This window comes from Netta rufina (genome assembly GCF_964035555.1).
Source record: "Netta rufina genome assembly, chromosome: 4".
NCBI lineage: Eukaryota > Metazoa > Chordata > Aves > Anseriformes > Anatidae > Netta > Netta rufina.
The window spans coordinates 28,098,526-28,119,113 of record NC_140127.1 but is presented as its reverse complement, the minus strand read 5'-3'; the positions used below and the strand labels follow the sequence as shown (position 1 = coordinate 28,119,113).

Here is a 20,588-nt window from a genome sequence, read left to right as displayed (position 1 = left end):
TTCCAGAATGGAAAAAAGGAAATTATAGAAGAATAAAGACTGGAAATATTTCCCTTACGCCACATACATATGCTATAAATACCTCCATATCTGGACACACAAAGCCATATTTTGTTAAGGGTCACGCAAGATTTGTATCGATGTCAATCGGGAGAAGCATTAGCATGGTAAGTAAGTTCCAAGTGTCTGAATACCATCAGACAAGTGCAATTAGCATACTGATCTCTTACTGCTGTAGATGGCCTTTATCTTTCTTGCTAGCCATCAGCTAGCAAAATATTTATGCAAAGTGGGAAACAACTCCAGCAGCACAAAGATCGCAGCCTGTCTTTAGTTAGTAATGATGCCTAAAAGCCTAACAAATTCCAGTGCTGATGATGCTTTTTTATGTCTCAAGCCATCTCAAGGTCAGATCGTTGTCTACCCACATGCCTTTGTGCCTTGACACCACTTTCCTTTTTTTGATAAACAGTGACTTTCCATAGGGTAAGCCTGCTTGCTGTATATTTGAACAGAGCCTTAAAAGATGAAAATTCCGAAGTTTTTTGGAGTCAGTGATTTCCTTTGTGAGGTGAGATACAGGGAGGTGTTTGCCCAGAGTAATTTCCACAATGAGCTACTGAGAAAACACAAACGCTGAGAGCCTTTACCTTGCATACGACGCATTCACAAGAGATCCTCGCCACGTCTCTTTGACGTATACAAGGTACTTAGCCCACACCAGCATCCCATTCAGAGATTTTTAAAATTCCCATGATGTGACCATTTTGGGGCAGCCCTGAACCTTATGCTGGGCAGTAGGAAATACTTCTCAAGCCTCCCAAACCTACAGGTGGCTTTCCTGCAAAGCCATGGGGATAACCACCTGTGCCCCAGTGCAGCAGTGAGCTGGCATTTGCCACCTCAGTATCCAGCAGGCCCCTGGCCACCCGCAGGCGCTGCAGCCTAGCAGTGCCTATAACACCTGGTGTGCCCCGTGGCAGCCCTGGCACCAGGGCAGGAGGTGCCCCTCAGTCTCTGGCTGCAGACAGGGGCTTAGCTGCCATGGGGTGGCGAAGGGTCCTCAGGGTCACCCAGCACCACCCTGACCTGCCAGGTCCCATCAATAAACCACGTCCGCCAGTGCCACCTCCACACCCCTCCTGAGATGGTGACTCCACCACATCCCTGCTGTCCTACTGACAAGTGACTGATGTCCTCCTCGCTGCAGCCCCCATCCCCTCAGCTGCTGCACTAGAGCCAAGTACAGAGGAACAATCACTTCCCTCATCCTGCTGACCATAATACTTTTGATACAGGCCAGGTTACCACTGGGCCTTGGCCACACTGTGGGTTCACATTCATCTGGCTGTTGACCAGCCCCTTTCTGCTGGTCCCTTTTTGCTGGCAGCTTTCCAGCCACCCATCCCGAAGCCCACAGCAAGTTGTTGTACCCCAAGGGCAGGACCTGGCACCTACCTTACTGAACGTCAAACAAGTGGATGCAGCCCATCAGCCCAGCCTACCCCAGTCCCTCCCCAAGAGCCTTCCTACCCTCAGGCCAACCACCAATCCCACCAACTTGAGTGCATCCTCAGGCTGCTTGCAGAGGACACCAATCCCCTCATCCAGATCAATGATAAAGAAAAATGCTAAACAGAACTGGGCCCAATACTGAGCCCTGAGGAACACTACGGGTGACCAGCCACTAACTGGATTGAACTCCACTCACTAGGACTCTCACAGCCCACCCAACCATACCCTTGTCTAGCAGCCAGCTTCTCCAGGAGAATGCCATGGGAGATGGTGTCAAGAGACTGTGTGTCAAACACTTAACCAAAATCCAAGTAGACAACATCTACAGTTTCTCCCTTATCCACTAAGTAGGTCATCTTGTCACAGCAGACGAAGCTAGTTGGGCAGGACCTGTCCTTCATGAGCCCATGGAGGTTTTTGATCACTTCATTGTCCTATATTCCTGTGTGTGCTGTGCGATGGCTCTCAAGATGATCTGCTCCACAGCATCTTAAAAAAATAAAGACAAACTATCAGGATCTCAAAGTCACTGCACAATTTAAAACAGTTGCTCACTTGTCATCCTAAATGTGTAGGAAAATTTAGAGAGCTGTCTGTATTTTCATCCATCATTTTATTAGTCACTAGTTTATTTCACTCTTTTCCTTCAAACATTATTCTTGTCCTTACCTTCCCCCCAGTGTTTCTTTTAGAAATCCAAGCATATTATCACTGCCACTCCCTGAGCTTAATTTACCTTATAGAAGGTAATGGCTTTTTGTAAAGCAGGATTTCCCTTTTCTGTAAGGTATGCTGACCTGTGTCCCCTAATTCTTTCTCAAGTTCTCATTCACTTCAGTGGCATGCAGACATCAGGCTTACTGGTTTCTCAGCTTTTCTTAGAACTCTTTATATCCTATTGATAGCCTCCCTGCCCTCAAGAAAGAGGGGAAGTAATATACAAATCAGGTTCAGACATCTCAGCCTTGATTCATTTAGAGCTCCACATTAAAGTGCTTTTGTCTCTGCAACTTACAATTGTTCAGAATAGTATTCCAGGGTCTTGAAAATAGGATTTTAATAATGACAGATTTCACACTTTTCCTTAGTTGCATTTATTGTGCATGAACTTCACATTTCACTGCTTTTCATAGAAGTTACATAAATCATTACACACAAACACATCAAAACCTGAGTTCTAAAACCAAAGACATTTGTATCCCTCACGTTTATTATAAAATCCTGGTTTTATTTTCAAAAACAAAAACCAACAACAATTAAGGGGAACAGTTTAGTGTTGGATAGCAGCAAAATCCCCAATTTTTCATCAACCTCCATATTTGTCACACACTGAACAATTATTTCTGAAGTTGTGCCCCAGTACCAAAATAGAAAGATTGTCTTCCCTCCCACTCCCATTCAACCACAAGACCACTTCCCATGAAAACATTCTTCTGAGTTTTCACCAGTGATTACCCTGTCTTCCCATAGATATTGGCTTCTAAAATAATGCTTAGTCTACATTGGTAGACAAAGTAGTACCTGGCAGAGAATGTTTTTTTTACCACCCTTCCCAATAAATCCATGCTAGTAGATCTGCAGATTCTTGTTTCTCCAACTTCCAGAAGACTTTTTTTTTGAACCACCCACATACACACTGCAGCATTTTCATTAAGATGCTGTCATTTTTGAAGAATCACAATGTAGAGCAAGTCTAAGTGCTATTCTGATAGCATCTTGTACAGGACCTAACTTAAGACTCCACTCACCACAAATTGCTTACCAGGTCACTGAGAGCTTGCTTCAAGTATTTGTGTTAGATCGGTAGGCAGAGAAGACGGAACAAGAATCTGTTTAGTCTTTGCTGACACAGAATCTCAGTAAAAAGAATGTCAGCAGCCCTTAAGACACCTCTTGGGGGATTTAAAGCCAACATTCTGAACATCTGCTCAGATTGCTTATCATAACCTTGTTTTGTACCACATGTGAAATATACCATTTTAGGGCACTCAGTGCCTTTGTTTTTCTTAACAGGATGCCAAGTTTCACTGCTGGCATGAGCAACAATTCATGCCTTTTCTTGGCAGAGGAGAAAAGGGGGCAGATCTAGAAAGCAAATACCTATTTTGTACAGAATGAAGTATACCACTTCTAACACTGGAAGTAATGGAATTCAGCAAAAGAACATGTCTTGTCCCCAACTTCAGTACTCCAAACCATGTAGACATCCTCTGCAAAGTTACCTTTTCCTTGAGAACAAGTTTGTATTCTAGAAATAGAGTACTTCAAGATTACAGCAGGGCAAAATAGCAACAACTGAAAGAAGTTAAACCATTACATCAAGTGCAACTGTAACCTATTAGGATTTAAAAATCCTTTAAGCTCCAGATCTTTTTCAGAACTGATGTGAAAGCCAGAATATCCCACTGTAACAGGCTTACAGCATACGCAGAGCTCATGCTTCCAGTTTAACTTCAAAATAGAAGTGTGAAAGATGACTGAAGACTCATCTGTATCAAACAGTTTGGATATTGCATTGCCTCATATTCCCTCTTGTGCTCCAACAGCAGTTTTCCAAATGTTTAACTTTTTATTTGCTGAGATGTTAGCGCCAGTAGTCTCTTGCTGAGTAGTGCGTTGTGTCGCTGAAGATACTCTATTACATCTCCTTGCTTCTCAACTATCTCTTCTAAACTTGAATTTTCCCTTGAAAGAACAAAATAGTAAATACAGGTTTCAGTAAGAGATAGTAGCTTTCTGATAGGTGAAAGGTCACTGCCAGTTAACCAATACTGTAACAAGCTGCTCTCTTCAATCTTATTCCTGTTAATCTTGACTGCTTCTCAGGGAAGAAGCAATCCATCTAACCTTGTTTTTGGATAAGTGAGAAAAAGATTTGGCTAAGTTTAATAACATGTTTGCATAAGTAATATTAACATATTTCCTGCAAGGCAGTTAGAGGAAAAATAAGGCTGCTTACTCATTTTAACCAACTTAGGTTAGTACAATTATAGCATGTAGTCTAGCTCACTAAGAAAGCCATGACACCTCTTCTGTTTATGAAGTATAGAATTGTCAAACCTGACATTAGAAACTTAGAACAGAAAGAACAAGTGCTGAAGTTTTGGCAAATACTCCTGCCTTCCCTCACTCACCATTTGCTGCTGACTGACTTGGAAGTCTGCTCTTAGCACACAGGTGAGCATCTCAGAACTTAGGAAGTTGCTCCCCAGCCTTGCAGCACTTTATGGAGTAACATTGCCCTTAATCATAGTTCTTATGAAGTACTCAATAACAACTTAAGTGGAAAAAGACTTAAGTTGAATTAAAAACCTACTGTGGTCAAGCTGGGAAAAAAAATCTTTTTGACAAAACTTGCAATCCTAACTAGTAACCTGCATTACCAACTTAAAGCACCAGAACAGCTCCTGGTCAGTAGCTTAGGTGATGGAGGTCATAGTATTAAAAAAGCATTCAAGGTCAACCGAAGGGCTGACAGGATTCACTTTTCAATAGACCTTAACTCTCCAGGGGAAGAGAGCCAGAGTTGTATAGACCTGAATTAAAATAACTATTTTGCAATCAGTTCTCACAGGAAGTTTGCACTCTTTAATCAGGAGATCAGAGTCTTTTCCTCAGCTGGTCATTGTTGCAAAGTTGTTTTCTGGGCACTTGAGGATTTCTCAGGGGAAAAGCTGAATGAAAAAGGAATGAGGTCCCCCATGCATTCACCATGATGTTGATATCAATATGCAAGTCAGACATTGTATCAAAATACCAAGACAACTCAAAATCCTTCCTGTATCCTGGATGTTTAATTCCAAGTTCCTTAAGAGCATGTACAGCCTGTTTGCAACACCTGGGGAAGTGTTGAAATATCAGCATCCCTAGAATTCTGCACTTCTATTTTTCACTGAGGCATACAAAAGTCATGTTTTATTAGGAAGCTTCAAAATAAATACAAATATAGAAATCCAAGTTTACTTTGCTGACTTTGTTGTCATTATCTGTCTCATTTGGGCAACTGAAAGACATTCAAGCCGCGAGGAAGTACACAAAGGACGGTCTCAGTACTTGTGAGTGTGGCTAATGCATTCACCATCTTTCTCCCAAGTGACTCAACCACAATAATAATTACTTTGCAAACTAGAAATATATTCCAAATCCCTTGCTAGAATTTCATGTTTAACTGCTGACACAGGACAGAACTGCGAAGTTTCCTTCTTCATCTATCAACTGCCCACAATTTATTTTCTTGCCTCAAAGAAGTTTCTGAAGAAGCTTCACTTATCTGTTTTGGTTGACAAATTGAAAGCTATACAAGTATTTCTACATGCAGTAATAAAATTACACTAGTCAGTGTTGACTACATACCATAGTTGAATGCATTGCAAAATTAATACAGTGAAGTCTTACCTGAATCCAACTTCGGAAGTAATGTGACTAGGGTAAGCATACATCTTTTCTTCTTCAATTATGTCAGGTCTTGGCTTTGCACGATTGAAGTTGCTTATTTTCACTGCAAAAAAAAAAAAGTTTCATAAAGTATTAGAAAACTACCACCACCAAAAAGTTTTATCACCAGGCTTCAAGTTAAAAACAAATCCGTAACAGATGAACATATGCTCACCTTAGAATAGGAGATGGAAAGCCAATCAGACAGTCATGGGATTAGGGAGAAGTAGAAGTAAAAGCAGAACCTAATCTCTACTCGTTCTCTGGTATAGCTGGGATTACAAATCAGTGTTTTTTTTTTTTTTTTTTACTTCCACCCCCGCACACACCTTTTTTTCAGTCCTGCCACTCAAAAGACTGAGTGAAGACCTGAATAGGTAAACCTGAACATGCCGCTTAGCTTGTAAAGTACTGTGTACATCACCTAAGGGAAGGAAAAAAAAAACCTACCTTCCTCTGAGAGGGAACTTCAGATTTGATCTCCAAATTCAGGCCACAAATCAAGCAATGTGCAATAAAAATAGTAGAAAGTTTTTATACCATATCTGGGTCAGAACTTCTATTTTGAGCTCTCATAAATATTATTTTAACTAGACTACCTGCAATGAAGCCGCAGCTTGTCTGCATGCTCTAAAACTAGGGCAGACTTGGTACAGAAATCTATTAAGTATTTGAAACAGAGTGGCTCTTTGATCAGCTTCATATTGTGAGCCTCACAATGTTGAGGTTATCAAAACCAAGTCACTCCTCAGCATCTGTGAATAAAATTTAAGACTAAATTTAACAGATGCACAAAGGGGACAGGAGAAGCTGCAGGAACCCTCTGCATTATTTGTGGAAGGAAGCTGGAAATATTTGAAGTTATTCAGTATCAGCTCCTGATTAAGGAAGGGAATGTACCACAGAGATCCAGATTACATATTTTCAACTACATAGTTAGATGTATAGCTTCACAAGTGCCCCTAATAGCACTAAAAAAAAAAAAAAAAAACAAAAAACAGTCTGTCTCCATGAGAAATCCACGCTACAGCAGAAAAAGGCTGTCCTTACACATCAATAATATTACAGGCTTTACTATAGGCCACCCTCCTAAAACAATGCTAAGACCCTCCAGAGGTTAGCTACAAGTTGGGCTCAAAGGTTAGTTATTTCTTTGACTGTATTCCTCGACAAATAAAACCACAAAGGAATAGATGAGGAATTTCCAACATACTTTATTTGTGGGAATGTTAGTCTTTTATTAAAGTGATATTAGAAATATGCAGGGAAGTCATTAAATACATATTTAGTAAACCTTTGAACATTCAACTCTGCCCTATCAGGAACTTAAGATATTACATTAATATTTAGAGCTATCTATATCATACTTCATTCCAGGCACATTTACCTCACTTGAAGGACTTATGTATGTCAAGTCTGTTATAGGATAATCCTAGCAATTCCCTCACCTCTGGATCCTGCATTTATGTGGGCACACACTGCTGACTGAGGATGTTTTAAGAATGGCAGTTATATTTCACAGGCCATTGTAATTCTAGAGACTTCTCGCTTGTTGGAGCTCTTTTGTGATTTATACAATTCACAGTCAGGTATTCCATGCAACTTTCATTTGTTAGACATTGAATATAGTAATACTTTAACAAAATGAAGTCATTATAAGTTTCTACAGGTAACTGTTTACACCTCACTAGTAAAGAAAAAATGAATCCACAGAAGAGAAAAAACTCAGCAATATACCAACACAAAAAAGGGTTGATTATTATGAGTTCATAGTGGAGTCACCTTAATATCCCTAGGGTTGCTCCTTGAGCTGCAGAGTTACATTAGTGATACCATCTTAACAGTAAGTGGTATCTGCTAAGTGCTTGCCTTAGAGAGGCACTCCAACACAGCAGGGGACTGTCCTTAAATATCCTACAAAGGAGGCTTCACTTTTCCTGTCACAGGCTGCTCTGAGAGGTAGAAGTGCATCAGTTACAACAGTCTTCGAAAAACTGAATACTTTTGTGTACATTAGGAGAGTTTTAGCTTGATGCCTAAAAGGTTAAAGCCAAAACACTAATAACAACCATTGCAGCCTGCAAGAGACATGCAGGCAGTCCATTAGCTTACCTCAACATGTGTTGGGATGGAAAACAAGTCATACCACCCACTAAAACAGGCGATCTAGTTTGATTAGAGAAGTTTTCCCCATTTTGAGGCAAGTTACATAAATTTGTTTATATAACTTAACCTCTAGTTATATAAGATAATCTTTGCTTTGTACAGCAATCAAGCTTTAGAGAATGATGCATAGACTATTCTTCTGGGGCTGCTAAGGAAGGAAGGTAGCTGTTGCCAGAAGGGACAGTTCGCTCCCTGCTTGTGCTGCAGCTCTGTCCCTCCTTTGCCCTGGTTCAAGCCTCCTTCAGCTCATCGCTCTGGAAAACAACATCACACCCTGCATCTTCCTGGTATAAGTTGGTAATGGATTTTACAAGCACTGGTAGTACAAGCTAGGGGAGATAACCCACCTCGTGACAGGTCATTTGAGAGCTCTTAGAAACTCTGGTCTCAGACCTACTTACAAGGAATTTGACCTTGACTTACTCTATTTTAATAACATAAGAGACACATAATATACCTCTGAACTACAACAGGCCTTGGTAAGAAATACTGTTTCTCACTGGAGTTCCTGAAGTTCCATTGAAGTTTTGTAGCTTATCTCTACTTGGAGTTTCCCAGCAAAGTAAGTATGCTTATGCTAAGGCAGGACGATTTCCAGCATTCTTGGAATAGCTCTCTAGGATAGCTGTGCTCATGTTTCCTCACTGCTCTCTTCATTCTTCTTTTGCCCATCTAAATGGGCAAAGCCTCACAAGACTACATGCCTTCAGGCCTCTGCACTCTTATGGAAGAGATGTAGTCTAGAGCTGCAACCATACTTCTTGCTGAGTTTTGACTTCAATATTGTGCCAGGAAGAGTCAAGACTAGTTTTATGTCCCAGATGACCAAGCCATTTGGCAGTATTTGCATCAACCGCATCAGTAAGAACACATCAAAACTTCTCTACAAAAAAAAACCTATTCTAAATCTGTATATAACAGAACCACAAAGAAGTCAGAAAGAAGTCAGATTATGACAAACACTGACTGTAGAAATATTTTTCCTTTAAGCTGCATGCAGTCCTGAAGGTGGTGTTTCCAGGTATTTCTACCTTCCTACTATTTGATTAAAAGTCAGGAGCAAAGTTTTGCTCATCTTTTTTCCTTCCACTGGAGAAACCAGTGCTACTGAGGCTATTTAAACTAAACTGTCATCCCCTTGGTTTGTAGCTGTAAGTAAAAAGCAGCACCTCAGAAGCAGGAAAACAAACCACTCAACTCAAGACCCAGAATGTCCTGTCAGACACATTGCAGTACACACTTTGTTTTTTGAAGAAAAAAAGGGATAACTCCATTTTCACTGTTATGTACCTTCTCCAGTGTTTTCAATGCAGCTATTTCTATTTAAGCTCCCATGACCCATAAACCCATGTAGCTTTTAAAATGAGATTAGAAGACCATTTGTTTAAAACACTTATCAACTAGCATTTTACGTAGTACTACTACTGTAGTTTGATACAAGGAAGCTTATCAAGTCTTGCTAAGCTTTACACCAAACCTAAAACCAGACAGCCTTAGAAGACAGGGACAGCACAAAGCAGTGCATCAGTTTTATGCAGTGTTGTATTTTAGCATTAGCAAATATTTTAAGAGCCACTATATTTTAAAAACAGAGGGAATTCTTCACTCTTAATGACAGAGAAACTGCAGCTTCTGAGGTAAGACCATATCAAGAGGAAAAGGTAATATAGAATTAGAAGTCTGTAGTTGAAGGCACACCATACTATCAATCCTGTGAGTTCCACCTGTAAATCCTAGATCTGATAAAGCCATCTCTCACTGCTTCACAGCTCACAACAAATGCATTTGAGGACACACTCCCAAACTAACAATCCTGCTCACAGATCTCTCTTGCAACAATTGTTTTTATTGCCACTTAACTGGATCAACAGCTTTAAACTAACAGAGCTTTTGTTAACAACACCACAAAACCACACCAAGCCTGACAACCTACACATTTGTTTTGAATTTGCCTTGGTTCCTCTACAGGTACAAAATCATGTTGTATTTATAGTTGCAGTTAAACATCCTGTAGTACCCCCAGCTGCACTACTCTGAGGGCAAACAAAAGAGCTCAGTAGCCATTATAGCACTCCTCACTCAATAAGGCAAAACTCATCTCACCTGTGTAAATTACCAAGCAGGTCAGTGAACTAATCAGCTCCACACCAAGGACTCCCAAGATAAGATACAGGTACACTTTACTGTGATCAGGAAAGGAATGCTGGGTTGACAGAATCAAAAGCAGGGCTGCATTACCTAGAAAACAAGTGTTATATTTGATACAAGATCACAATTGCTGGCAACAAAATGAAGTTTTCTTTCAGCATTTGACTGTAATGGTATAGAATGAGTTCTTACTGATTTTTCCAAGTTAAAAGAATGGTGAAGAAATGGACTAGGCACACCTAATAGACAATATGTGTTCACTTAAACAGTTTCTAATCTTGTAGCTACTATCCATCCTCAAAATTGCTTCAAGATTATATTTTTTCCCTCAATTCCTAGAAGGTAACACCAGTCATAATTCAAAAAGAGTAGTGTTTTCCTTCAGTGTATTTAAATATGAAGCTGAAAAAAAGAAACTACAACTGCTAACCCCTTCCTTATACAAGGAGATATCTGCACAGGCTTCCAGTTGTCTGGCTATTACTTTAACACTGGCAGGTTAAAGAAATTTAAACTGCATACAATTAGTCAAGGATGATAAGCATTTAGCTATAGACTTAACAATTGTTCTGAATTCTTTAAAGCCCCTCTTCTCATACAGTGCAGCATACATACAATGCAGAATATAAAAAGGTTCCCCCTCCCTCCCCCATAGAAATGCTATAACCAGTCTGGATAAAGCATTACATTTATTAAGAGCATTGAAGTGTTTAGGGAACTCAAGTTCTTTTGTACTACATTAGGTAACTGAACTGTCAGGATGGAAGTGATAGCAGCAGCAGTTAGCACAGCAGGAAGTTCACAGTAATAATGCTCAACAGCTTCTGATCTAAAAGTGATTTACATAAGAAGTTCAAAACATAGATCTGATCACACCTGAACTTTTACACTTGCCCACAGCTAGTACAGAAGAGACACAAACTCAACCTAGGATAGGAAGCAGGGCATTTGAGTTTAACAATCCAGATTTCAGCAGGTAGAACAGTCCTTTTACTGTTTTGAAACATCCTTAAGCCTGCTGTAGCCTGATCTTTTCAGTGCTCCAAAAACATCTTATCTTCAGAGCTCTACCTAGTGGCCATAGCCTGAAGTTTTGCACTCAAGGTGACTAGATGATCTTTTAGTGACTGGGTGGAAAGAAAACTAGAGCAGTAGTACCGCAGTTTATCAAGGCAGGTGAAAAGTTTACTCTAGTTATTCAGATTTACAGATAAGAGACAAACATACTGTGAAAGACCATTCTTTCCTTTTCCCCTACCACTTACATGTGAAAAAGCCCCTCAAATTAGGCAGACACTTCAATTTATTGCAGGTTTTTTTTTTTTGGAGACGCAAAAACAGCTAATTGCTGAAATATCTTTCAACTTCACTGGCCAGCAGTATAGCATGGAATATATGGAGATAAAACACTACCATACATCACACACCATTCAAACAGAAAAAAAGTAGTAGGAAGTACAGTGAAATGTTAGAGCCCTGTTGAAGATTAGGAAATTGTTTGACTAGTTTGAGACAGATGTTGAGCAACATGTGATCCACCCATTTCTACTTAAAACACAGCTTGAAAAGCAAAGTACACTCCTCAGAAGGATTAACAGATTAGCAGTCTTGCCACTTACCCAACTAGATAAATCAGTATGCGAACTGCCACCACTAGCAGCCAGAGACCTTGCTGGCTGAGTATTTTGTGGCTGAAAACTACAAATCACTAGATGGCTTACTCAGCCTCACACTTTTGGGCACTTATGTTCTTTACAACACGCATCTGGCAGGACAGAACAGTCCTCGTTCTGTCCTTCAGAAAGCCCATCTGAAGGAAATAGCATTTACAAATGCTCATAGACAGGTTTTTAACAAGTTCTTAAGATATATTAAATAACTGTTCCGTTTTCCTCATATCAAAACTTAAGGCTTTGCAAAAGAACATTAAAACAAGTTGACTTTACCTGTAGAGTGTATCACAAGTGGAAGCCTTTTTAGATTTCTTGTTGATCGATATATTGAGAAGTAACCTCTGCTTCTGACTTTACTGTGGTGGTGGTGGATGTATCGCTCAAAAAACACATGCAGAATCCACAGAATTACTTTTGCAATGATTATGACAGTCTGCACTTTAAGTGGGTGAGTATAGTTTCCAGGGCACTTATCCTGGTTTGGATTGGGGTAAGAACAAAACATAGCTGCTAAAAACGCTAGAACAACAAAAGCAACCTGGAAGAGAAAGGAAGAAAAAACTCTAGTCAACATCTGACTATAAAAAGAGACATGTAATTGTGCATGACTTTCTGAATTGATTTTATTAAAGTTAGAAACATTAGATGCTCTTACCACAATGACTACATATCACTCTAGTAACACTCATGATTGAGTGTGAGCAGAGTTGAACAAAGTTGAAAACTGTTCTCAGCATTTCCTCCAAATTGATTATACTGCTATATAAGTAACCCTTTCAAAGTAAGTTAATTCGATTTCTGGACACTTTTTAATGGGTCTTTTCCTTTAAGGGGAAATTGATGTACTCAAAAGTTTTTCACCTTGCTCATTTGTAGTTGTTACTGCTCTCTAGGACTGTCTCATATCTTACTGGACATCTACACTTCTTTCTCCAAAAACAGAGGGAGTTAAACATTTTGTTAAGTCAAGATTAAGTTGCATAAATCCATTTGAGAATCTCTAGGTTAACATTAAAGTGAAACAAACATTCTACCTTACAGCACAAGTAATCAACACCAGGTAGATACCTCTGCGAGCTAGTAAATACACTGAAGAATCACTACTACCAGATTTTACCATTTTGCTCAATTTATATCAGAATGACCAGGCTAGTGACATTACAACTTTTCTTGTCTTCTAGACTTTTTAGCAAGCTTCCAGCTTCAGCACTTAAGAGCAGCATATGCAATCCTTTGGCCAACTAGAAGGCAATATTTAGTGCAGATTAGCTGCAGGTATCTGTAAGCACACAGGGACAGTTTTATTGATTTTTTTAGATCCTTGCAGAATGTTTCGTCATAGAAAATGACATCCATCGTTTTCTTTCACTGAACAATATGGCACTTTCCCATACTGTTTCATTGTCAATAAGGAGTACATTAAAACTGAAAAAAAAATCAACACAAGAAAATTGAAAGCTTCTATATACAGCAAAGACCACTTTACTTACACCTACAAAGCTTTAATACCCCTAATACTCTTAGCTTAAAATGAGCTTCCAAGGTTCTGTACACTATACCTCATCAAGAACAGGACTGAAGATGAAGGAATATCTTATTTTCAAAGCTTCTTTGTTTCATGAGTTTATCTGTATTCAACTCCATGGATATCCAAGAACCCACACTCCTTTCCTACTCCCTTGAACTCATTTTGCTATTTTGTCATTTCCCAAGCACCTTTAGAAGTTCACAGAAAGTGATCTTTTAGAACCATTACATCACTACTGATGTGAATTGCCCTTAGCTTGCTTGAGTGGTGAATGCAGTAAGTGATGGAGAGGCTAAGGAGGCAAGAAAGGGGAGGGAACAGTTTGCACACAATCATTAGTTCATAAAAGCAACACCATATCATAGAGGATGGGTAGGGTAAAGGTGAAAGAAAAGGAAAGTAAAGAGCCTATATTATCCATAAGGATATTACTTCAAACACATTAAATTCAGAAAGTTTCCTTGGAAATGGGATAAGTAACGCAACTGGGAAATGAAATAGGAGGATGGTTACCAATGTAAAATTTAAGGTATGATTTAACCATTCCCTTTTCTTACAAAGCTAAGGATAACTCAGCTAACTCACTTAAATCATACCATTTACTGTTAGATTTGCCATTTTACAACAGCAACACATCTAGTTCAACTCCCTCCCAGCATCAGGGATGTATGTCAGTACAGCAAATGGCTATATTAAGTTTAGTGATACAGTTAGCAGCTTTATTAATCTACTATGGCAATGCACATATGAGGAAGTTGACAACTTGCTTTACAAGTGGCATTTATTGATGACAACCTGCTTACATTCCAGGGTAGTCCAACAACAGGTTTTTCACCACAGGTCAGAGAAATTTTATATACAGAAAAATATTCTTAGAAAGTAGTATTCAAGAAGCTCAGCTTTATGTATGTACATAAGCAGAAGAAAAACAGGGTGTTAATACAAAGGAATTATTTCTAGCCTGTGTGTGTTACACTGTTCTGCAGAGTCTCTTGACAGGAACCAGAAGTCAAGAAAAGCAAGGCTTGGCAAAAGCCACTCAAACACCCAGCCCATCCACACACCAGCATAATGATACTCCAGAATTTAATGTAACTAAGCAACTGCACTGAAGGAGCCATTTGCTGCATAAGTCAATTTCTTGGCACAGAAGGGAGAAGGAAAAAATGAATTAGAGATGCATTACAACTCTTCCTCATACATACTCATATCCTGGAGTTACCTTCTCCAGGATACCTGCTGCTTGAGTTGGCCATCTGTTGGAAGCTAACCTAACATTCTTCATATTCCACAGTTTATACACTTACACAGAAGCACAGGGGAAGGAAAAAAAATCCCATAAGCTTGTTTTCTCCATCCATCAACATGCTTCTTTTCAGCAAGAAACAGCACCATTTCAAGGGTGTAATTTCATACAGCAATTTCATATTCCTGTATTGCACCAACAGAAAAAGTTATTTTCATTTTGCTCCAAGGACCAGCTTGCTACTTTGTCAGGTTCAGAAATAGCAGCAAGACTTCATCTAGAAGATGACATGTTGACAGGACTCTTCACCCTGCCTTTACTTCTCTTTACTTGCAGAGAGAGAAAGTAGTGATGGGTACAGAAGAGGCAGCATTTTTCTAGGGTCAGAGTGACTGATGTTTGGCTACATCAGTTATGTCAGTATACATCAGCAGTCCCAAGGTTCAGTGGAAAGTTACTGCTCTACCACTAGTAGCAGTGTCTACCTTCATAATGAGAAGTGAAGAGGGATGGATACCAGAGTGATGCCCTGGTAGGCAAAGTAAATATGGCTGGATACTCAGTTTCCATTGGAAGGTTTTGCAGTCTGTTCAGCAGAACTGCAGTAGTGGCCTTTCCTAAGACTGCTTGGCAGACAGGAGATTTTTACATCTTAAGTTAAGAGGCCAGGGCATATTGTTTGAATGGCTTTACACAGCTGCCTAAAGAAACCTCAGAGGCTGAGATGAACTTGAAGTTATAGCAGAGAACATTTTGCAGAGTACTGAGCATAGCATACTTTCAATTATGAAAAAAAATAAAAATCACATCTTGAGTACCCTGGCTTTATGTATGGACCATCTTTGTCTACATTAGTGGCATTATGCTATGCAAGTACCATTTCAGTTAGCTCTTATGGCTTGAGCTCTCTACCTGCTCTTCTTCACATTTAGTTTCTATATGCTCATAAGCAGTAATACACATCTCCAGCTTTTGAAGGATAAACTCACCACTGTGCAGGAGTCTCTATTTGTCTACCAGCCTCAGCATCACCTTCATGCTGTTAGGTATAAGATTTTGCTTTGTGCTCTTCCACTTTAGCCTCCAAAGGTCAGTCAGGGCAGGAAATAACATGGATTCCTTTATCCCTCTATTCATTACCACATAAAAACCCTGGAGCAACTCCAGCTTGACTTGCTTGGTTACCATGTAAAGAAATACCTTAAGTCTTCCCTGTGAAATTAAGTTCATCCTCCAAAAGGCAGTGGCATAAACCTGATCTTAGCTGTCTATATCTAGTCTTAAGCACTTATGAATCAATAGTATTTTAAAAGTACATTTCCAACAGCATAGAACAGCCATTATTTAAAAGGCTTTTCTTTCTAAAAAGATATGCTGCAGTATGTTAGCGCTGACAAACAAATTGGAATTAAAATTCATCAAGTATCATGTAGCATACACATTATCAAAATTCACTGGAAGGTTTTGCTTGGTTGGGAAGAAAAGCATATTAAAGTCTTGGAAGAATTCTGTCCACATGAAGAGTAACAATTCAGAATAAAGAGTACGTCTTCATAAGAAAGCCATGGCTATTTAACTTACATGTATTAGCAACAAAAAATTGGCAAGGAAAACTGCTGGGATAGCATGAAATCTTGGCCTCAGTTGTGAATGCAGTGTATGAGACAAAGTAAGAGGTGCGTCCAGAAGAGGATCATCTTCTAAACTCTGTGTTATTTCCAAGGACCCCTGGAACAGAGAGAGGGAAGAAGTAAAAACAGGTAAGTTCTAAAATAATTATAAATTTACAGAAATTTCTTGTTAGCAAGTCCATCTTTGAAAAGCAAACAAGATCTGTATTTCAAGAGATATGCTCTTATGTTCTAAGCAAACTCTTCACATCTTTCTGTGGTAGGTATTCAATCCCTGAGGAATCTGACACCAACATACCTCCCAGCATTGCCCTCAGTCTTGAGGGGGTTTAGTCTTTAAAACATTAAAAATATTTCAGCATCATTCTCAAGTGAGGCCACAAATATAGTATATTCACATGAGAAGGTCCAAGAAATGACAGTTAAAGCCCATTTCATTTATCTTATACAGGTACTTCACAAGTCTGTTATTCTTGTCTTTGTCCAGACAAGTTTGAGGGAACAACAAGGACAAATGCAGTGTACCAGCAACAAATGTAATCTCAATTTGAAGGCAGCCAGCCACTGACACTCAGTACATCTCACTGCGTACATCTCAGCAATAGTTCAAGTTGAATCCAGGAAAGAAAAAGCCATTTAGATGGAAGATGCCACTAGGGACTGGACAAGATGCTGCTTTCAGTATAGCACATGCGGCCTTTACTTGTCACATTGGTGCTGCGTATTTGTGGCTTTCTTTTCCTCCACATTCAGCTTACATGTCTCAGCTATGTAATTTTCCTGTAGTACCTTTTTTTTAAAGCTATAGTTAAGCTTGAGCAGAGAGAAGGTCGTCTCTCATGGACAAGAAACTTGCCCTAGTGCGATCTCTGTCCATTCCAGGCTAGAACTCAGTCACTCAGTACATCTGAAGCTGACTGTGCACAGGCATGCTGAACAAATGACAAGCTTGCCAGCAACTCAAACTGCTCAGGTTTCCCCTCTTAGCATTGTCATCTCCCATGCTATAACTTGTTTGATTTAACAGATAAACCACTCAAGATTCCGGATCAAGTTTTGACTACTCTTCTCTGAAGTGATAGTAACTACAGCCCAGAATGAAGTACACAGAACAGAGTAACACCTGCTTGTGATGGCATTATAGCACAGACAGAGATGATCAACAGCCAGAATCCAGTCATTGAGGACACTACAGAACCTTGCTTTCTGCTGCAAGCCCCTCTACCCACCCCACTCCAGAGATCCCAGTATTCAGAAAGACATGTCAGAGTACATTGGGATATCAGTTAAATTGAGGAGTCCTCATTGCCATGATAGACAGTAGTTTATCAAGAAAAATGAGCATATTCTCCTTGATACTAGAATGCGAAGAGAGATGAGTTGTTAAAATAGAAAAAACAGAAAACAGAATAACTCAGGTTGGAAGACACTCACAAAGATCAGAGTCCAACTTGATGGACTCAAATTCCCCAAAGAACCAATCAAAAAAATCAGATCATATGTCTGAGAACATTGTCCAAGCACTTCCTCAACTGGGCTGGGCAGGCTTGGTACCATGACCACATCCTGACAAGCCTGTCCCCATACCTGACCACCCTCTCAGTGAAGAGTCTTTCCCGAACACCCAGCCTGACCCAGCTCCATGTCATTCCCTTGGGTCCTGTCACTGTCCCCAGAGAGCAGAGCTCAGCGCCTGCCCCTCCGCTCCCCTCCTGAGGAAGCTGCAGGCCACCATAAGGCTTCCCCTCAGCCTGCTCTGAAGACACCAAAGGACCTCAGCTGTTCCTCATATATCTTCCCCTCCAGACCTTTCACTATCCTCACAGCCCTCTTTTGAACATTCTCCAGTACATTTATGTCCTTCTTATACTGTGGTGCCCAAACCTGCACACAGTACTCAAGGTGAGGCCACAGTAGCACAGACTGGGACAATCCCTTCCCTCAAACCCTTTCTGTGGGGCTGCTCTCCAGCCTCTTGTCCCCCAGTCTGTACATGTAGCCACAATTACCCCATACCAGGTGGGGAATCTGCCACTTGCTCTTGTTGAATTTCACAGTGCTAGTGATTTCTCAGTACTCTAATTTGTAGAGACTTCTCTGCAATGCCTCTCTACCATTGAGGGATTTAAGAGCTCCTCCCAGTTTAGTGTCATCTGCAAACTCAGTGTGCCTTTGGCTCCTGTGTCAGATCACTTACAAAAACATTGCCAAGAACTGGCCCTAAAATAGAGCCTTGGGGAACCCCACTAGCAACAAGCCTGATGTAACCCCATTTACTTTAACTCTGAGCCCAACCTACCAGTCAATTCCTGACTCACTGCATTATGTAGGTTCACACTTCACATTAACCACAACAGCCCAGACCAGCTCCCTCGTGTTGTTTCACCTATGGACAGCTGCCTGCAACAAAGGAGATAGCCACCCAGCATTATCTCAGCCAGCAGTCAGTTTTATTTTAGTACAGCGCGTGCCACACTCCCACAACTGAAGGTGAGCAACCATGCTTCTCCTCACCCATCTCAGCCTCCTGATTACCCAGCCTTCGACCATGAGCAACCCTTGCTGGAACACCCACCTGGTAAGATGGCCTTACACTGCAGACCTAAGGATTTATAAATGCTATTGCTCTTTTCTTGTTACTAACATAAAACCGAGAAGTAGGAGTACAAGAAAGCTCTGTGCTGCATCTCCACGTGTAATTTTAAAGCCTGAAAGCAAGCCACAGGACAGGCACTCCAGTGGCCAGGCCATGCAGCCTCATTCCTCCTGAGCACCCAGGGGAGCTAACAGCACACTCCCCCAGCAGGCAGGGAGCCTCCTTCGGTGGGACAACATCCTCCGCCTGCCGGGGGAAGGTGAGCTCCTCGTTTCCAAAACACAGTGGCTGAGCTTTAGGAGCTCCATCAGAGCTCGTGTGAGCCGGTCCCAGCTCCCACCCACCGAAACGGGGCCACCATCAGGAAGCACTCGGCAGCATGACCTCCGGGCAGCGCGGGGAGGACGGGAGCAGCGTGCGAGCATTTCCTCCCCTTCAAAAAACCCAGGAAGCGCCCTAATTAGAGCGAGCACCAGCCTCACCCGGCATACCCAGGCAGCGGGGACAGGCTGCAGGCGGCTGCCCGGGGCTGGGAGGAGCCGCCCCGCTCCCGCCGCGGCTCCGTGCCCCCGCTGCTCGGCGGGGGGCTCCTGCTTCCCAGCCGGCAACTGCCGCCCCCCGACCAAAGCGGGGAGGAAGAGGAGGCCCGAAGCGCTGGCTGAAGGCAAAAATAAACAAAGAGGAGGAGGGATAAGAAGGGGGAACCCGCGCAGCGCTCGCCCCCAGCGACAGCCGCCGCTGCGCATTAGCGGTGCCCCCCAGCCGCCCCGCACTCACGTTGTCCAGCTCCGTCTGCCGCCTGGCCGCCATCTCGGCGCCCCGCCCCGCCTCGCCCCGCCGCCTTTAAGCGGCGCCCCGCGCCTGGGCGCAGGGCCCGGCCCCCGGCACGCCCCGGGGAGGAGCCGCAGTGTCCCGGGCCCGGCCCCCGTCGTCCCATGCCGGGCTAAAAGCCGGTGAAGGGGTGGGGGCACAAGTCATATGGGGAGCGGCTGAAGGAAGTGGGGTTGTTTAGACTGGGGAAGAGGAGGCTCAGGGCAGACCTTATTGCTCTCTGCAGCTACCTGAAAGAAAGGTGTGGGGAGCTGGGGATCGGTCTCTTCTCACATAGGACTAGAGGGAGTGACCTCAAGTTGTGCCAGGGGAGTTGTGCTAGGGGCACGGTTGGACCAGATGATCTTGCAGGGCTTTTCCAGCCTTAATGGTTCTGTGATTAATGAGAGCAGGCCCAGAGGTGGTGCCCCCCGTGCGCTGGTGGCACTGCAGGAAGGGAAAGGCTGGTGGCACTGCAAGTGCAGGACATGCTTTTCCCCTGTCGGAGCAGTTCCTCTTCCCTCAGGGTAGATGTGGCTGATGAGAAGGGAATTTGCAGAGAACAGAATCTGGGATGTTAGTGAGAGTGGTCCCACAGAGGCAGAGTCCAGCCCTGCAGTTTGTTCCTGTACCCTTCTTGTCCATAAGAGCGAAAAACAGCAGGTGTCCAGAAGAAGGCATGGGAATAAATGCAGCACGGCTTGCTGTGCAGAATGCTTGTGTTACAGGGACTTCCCGAGGAGGGGATCCTCTTAATTTTTTCTAGTGGATTTCTCTTCAGTGGATTTGCCCAGTTGCCCCTACAGACTGTGCTTTAGCGTAAGGACTTCGTGAATGATGT

At 41.9% G+C, this 20,588-nt stretch overlaps 1 protein-coding gene across 3 annotated transcripts; it reads right to left on the bottom strand.

Moving 5' to 3' along the window:
- Window positions 1-1,941: 1,941 nt before the first annotated feature.
- TMEM192 (transmembrane protein 192) lies at window positions 1,942-19,761 on the bottom strand. 3 transcript variants are annotated; one of them, XR_014618405.1, is made up of 7 exons: window positions 19,715-19,761; window positions 16,292-16,438; window positions 12,210-12,474; window positions 10,219-10,353; window positions 5,911-6,013; window positions 3,936-4,200; window positions 1,942-2,004 (listed from the first exon to the last, which is right to left on the bottom strand). XR_014618405.1 is itself a non-coding variant. In XM_084286656.1 (6 exons), the coding sequence occupies exons 1-6, from the start codon at window positions 19,745-19,747 to the stop codon at window positions 4,077-4,079; spliced, it is 807 nt and encodes a 268-aa protein (XP_084142782.1). In that variant the 5' UTR covers window positions 19,748-19,761; the 3' UTR covers window positions 2,995-4,076. The 3 variants fall into 3 exon arrangements, 2 of the variants coding, with proteins under 2 accessions (XP_084142782.1, XP_084142783.1); XM_084286656.1 differs by lacking the exon at window positions 1,942-2,004 and having other exon boundaries at window positions 2,995-4,200; XM_084286657.1 differs by lacking the exons at window positions 1,942-2,004; window positions 16,292-16,438; window positions 19,715-19,761 and adding an exon at window positions 14,772-14,851 and having other exon boundaries at window positions 2,995-4,200.
- Window positions 19,762-20,588: the final 827 nt, after the last annotated feature.

Excerpts from the sequence above, each read along its gene's own strand:
- TMEM192 (XM_084286656.1), bottom strand. The coding sequence starts at position 19,747 with ATGGCGGCCAGGCGGCAGACGGAGCTGGACAAC. Across the intron at positions 12,475-16,291 it reads ATTTTTTGTTGCTAATACAT|GTTGCTTTTGTTGTTCTAGC; the intron begins GTAAGTTAAATA and ends TTTCTCTTCCAG. Across the intron at positions 6,014-10,218 it reads CTGCTTGGTAATTTACACAG|TGAAAATAAGCAACTTCAAT; the intron begins GTGAGATGAGTT and ends TTTTTTTTGCAG.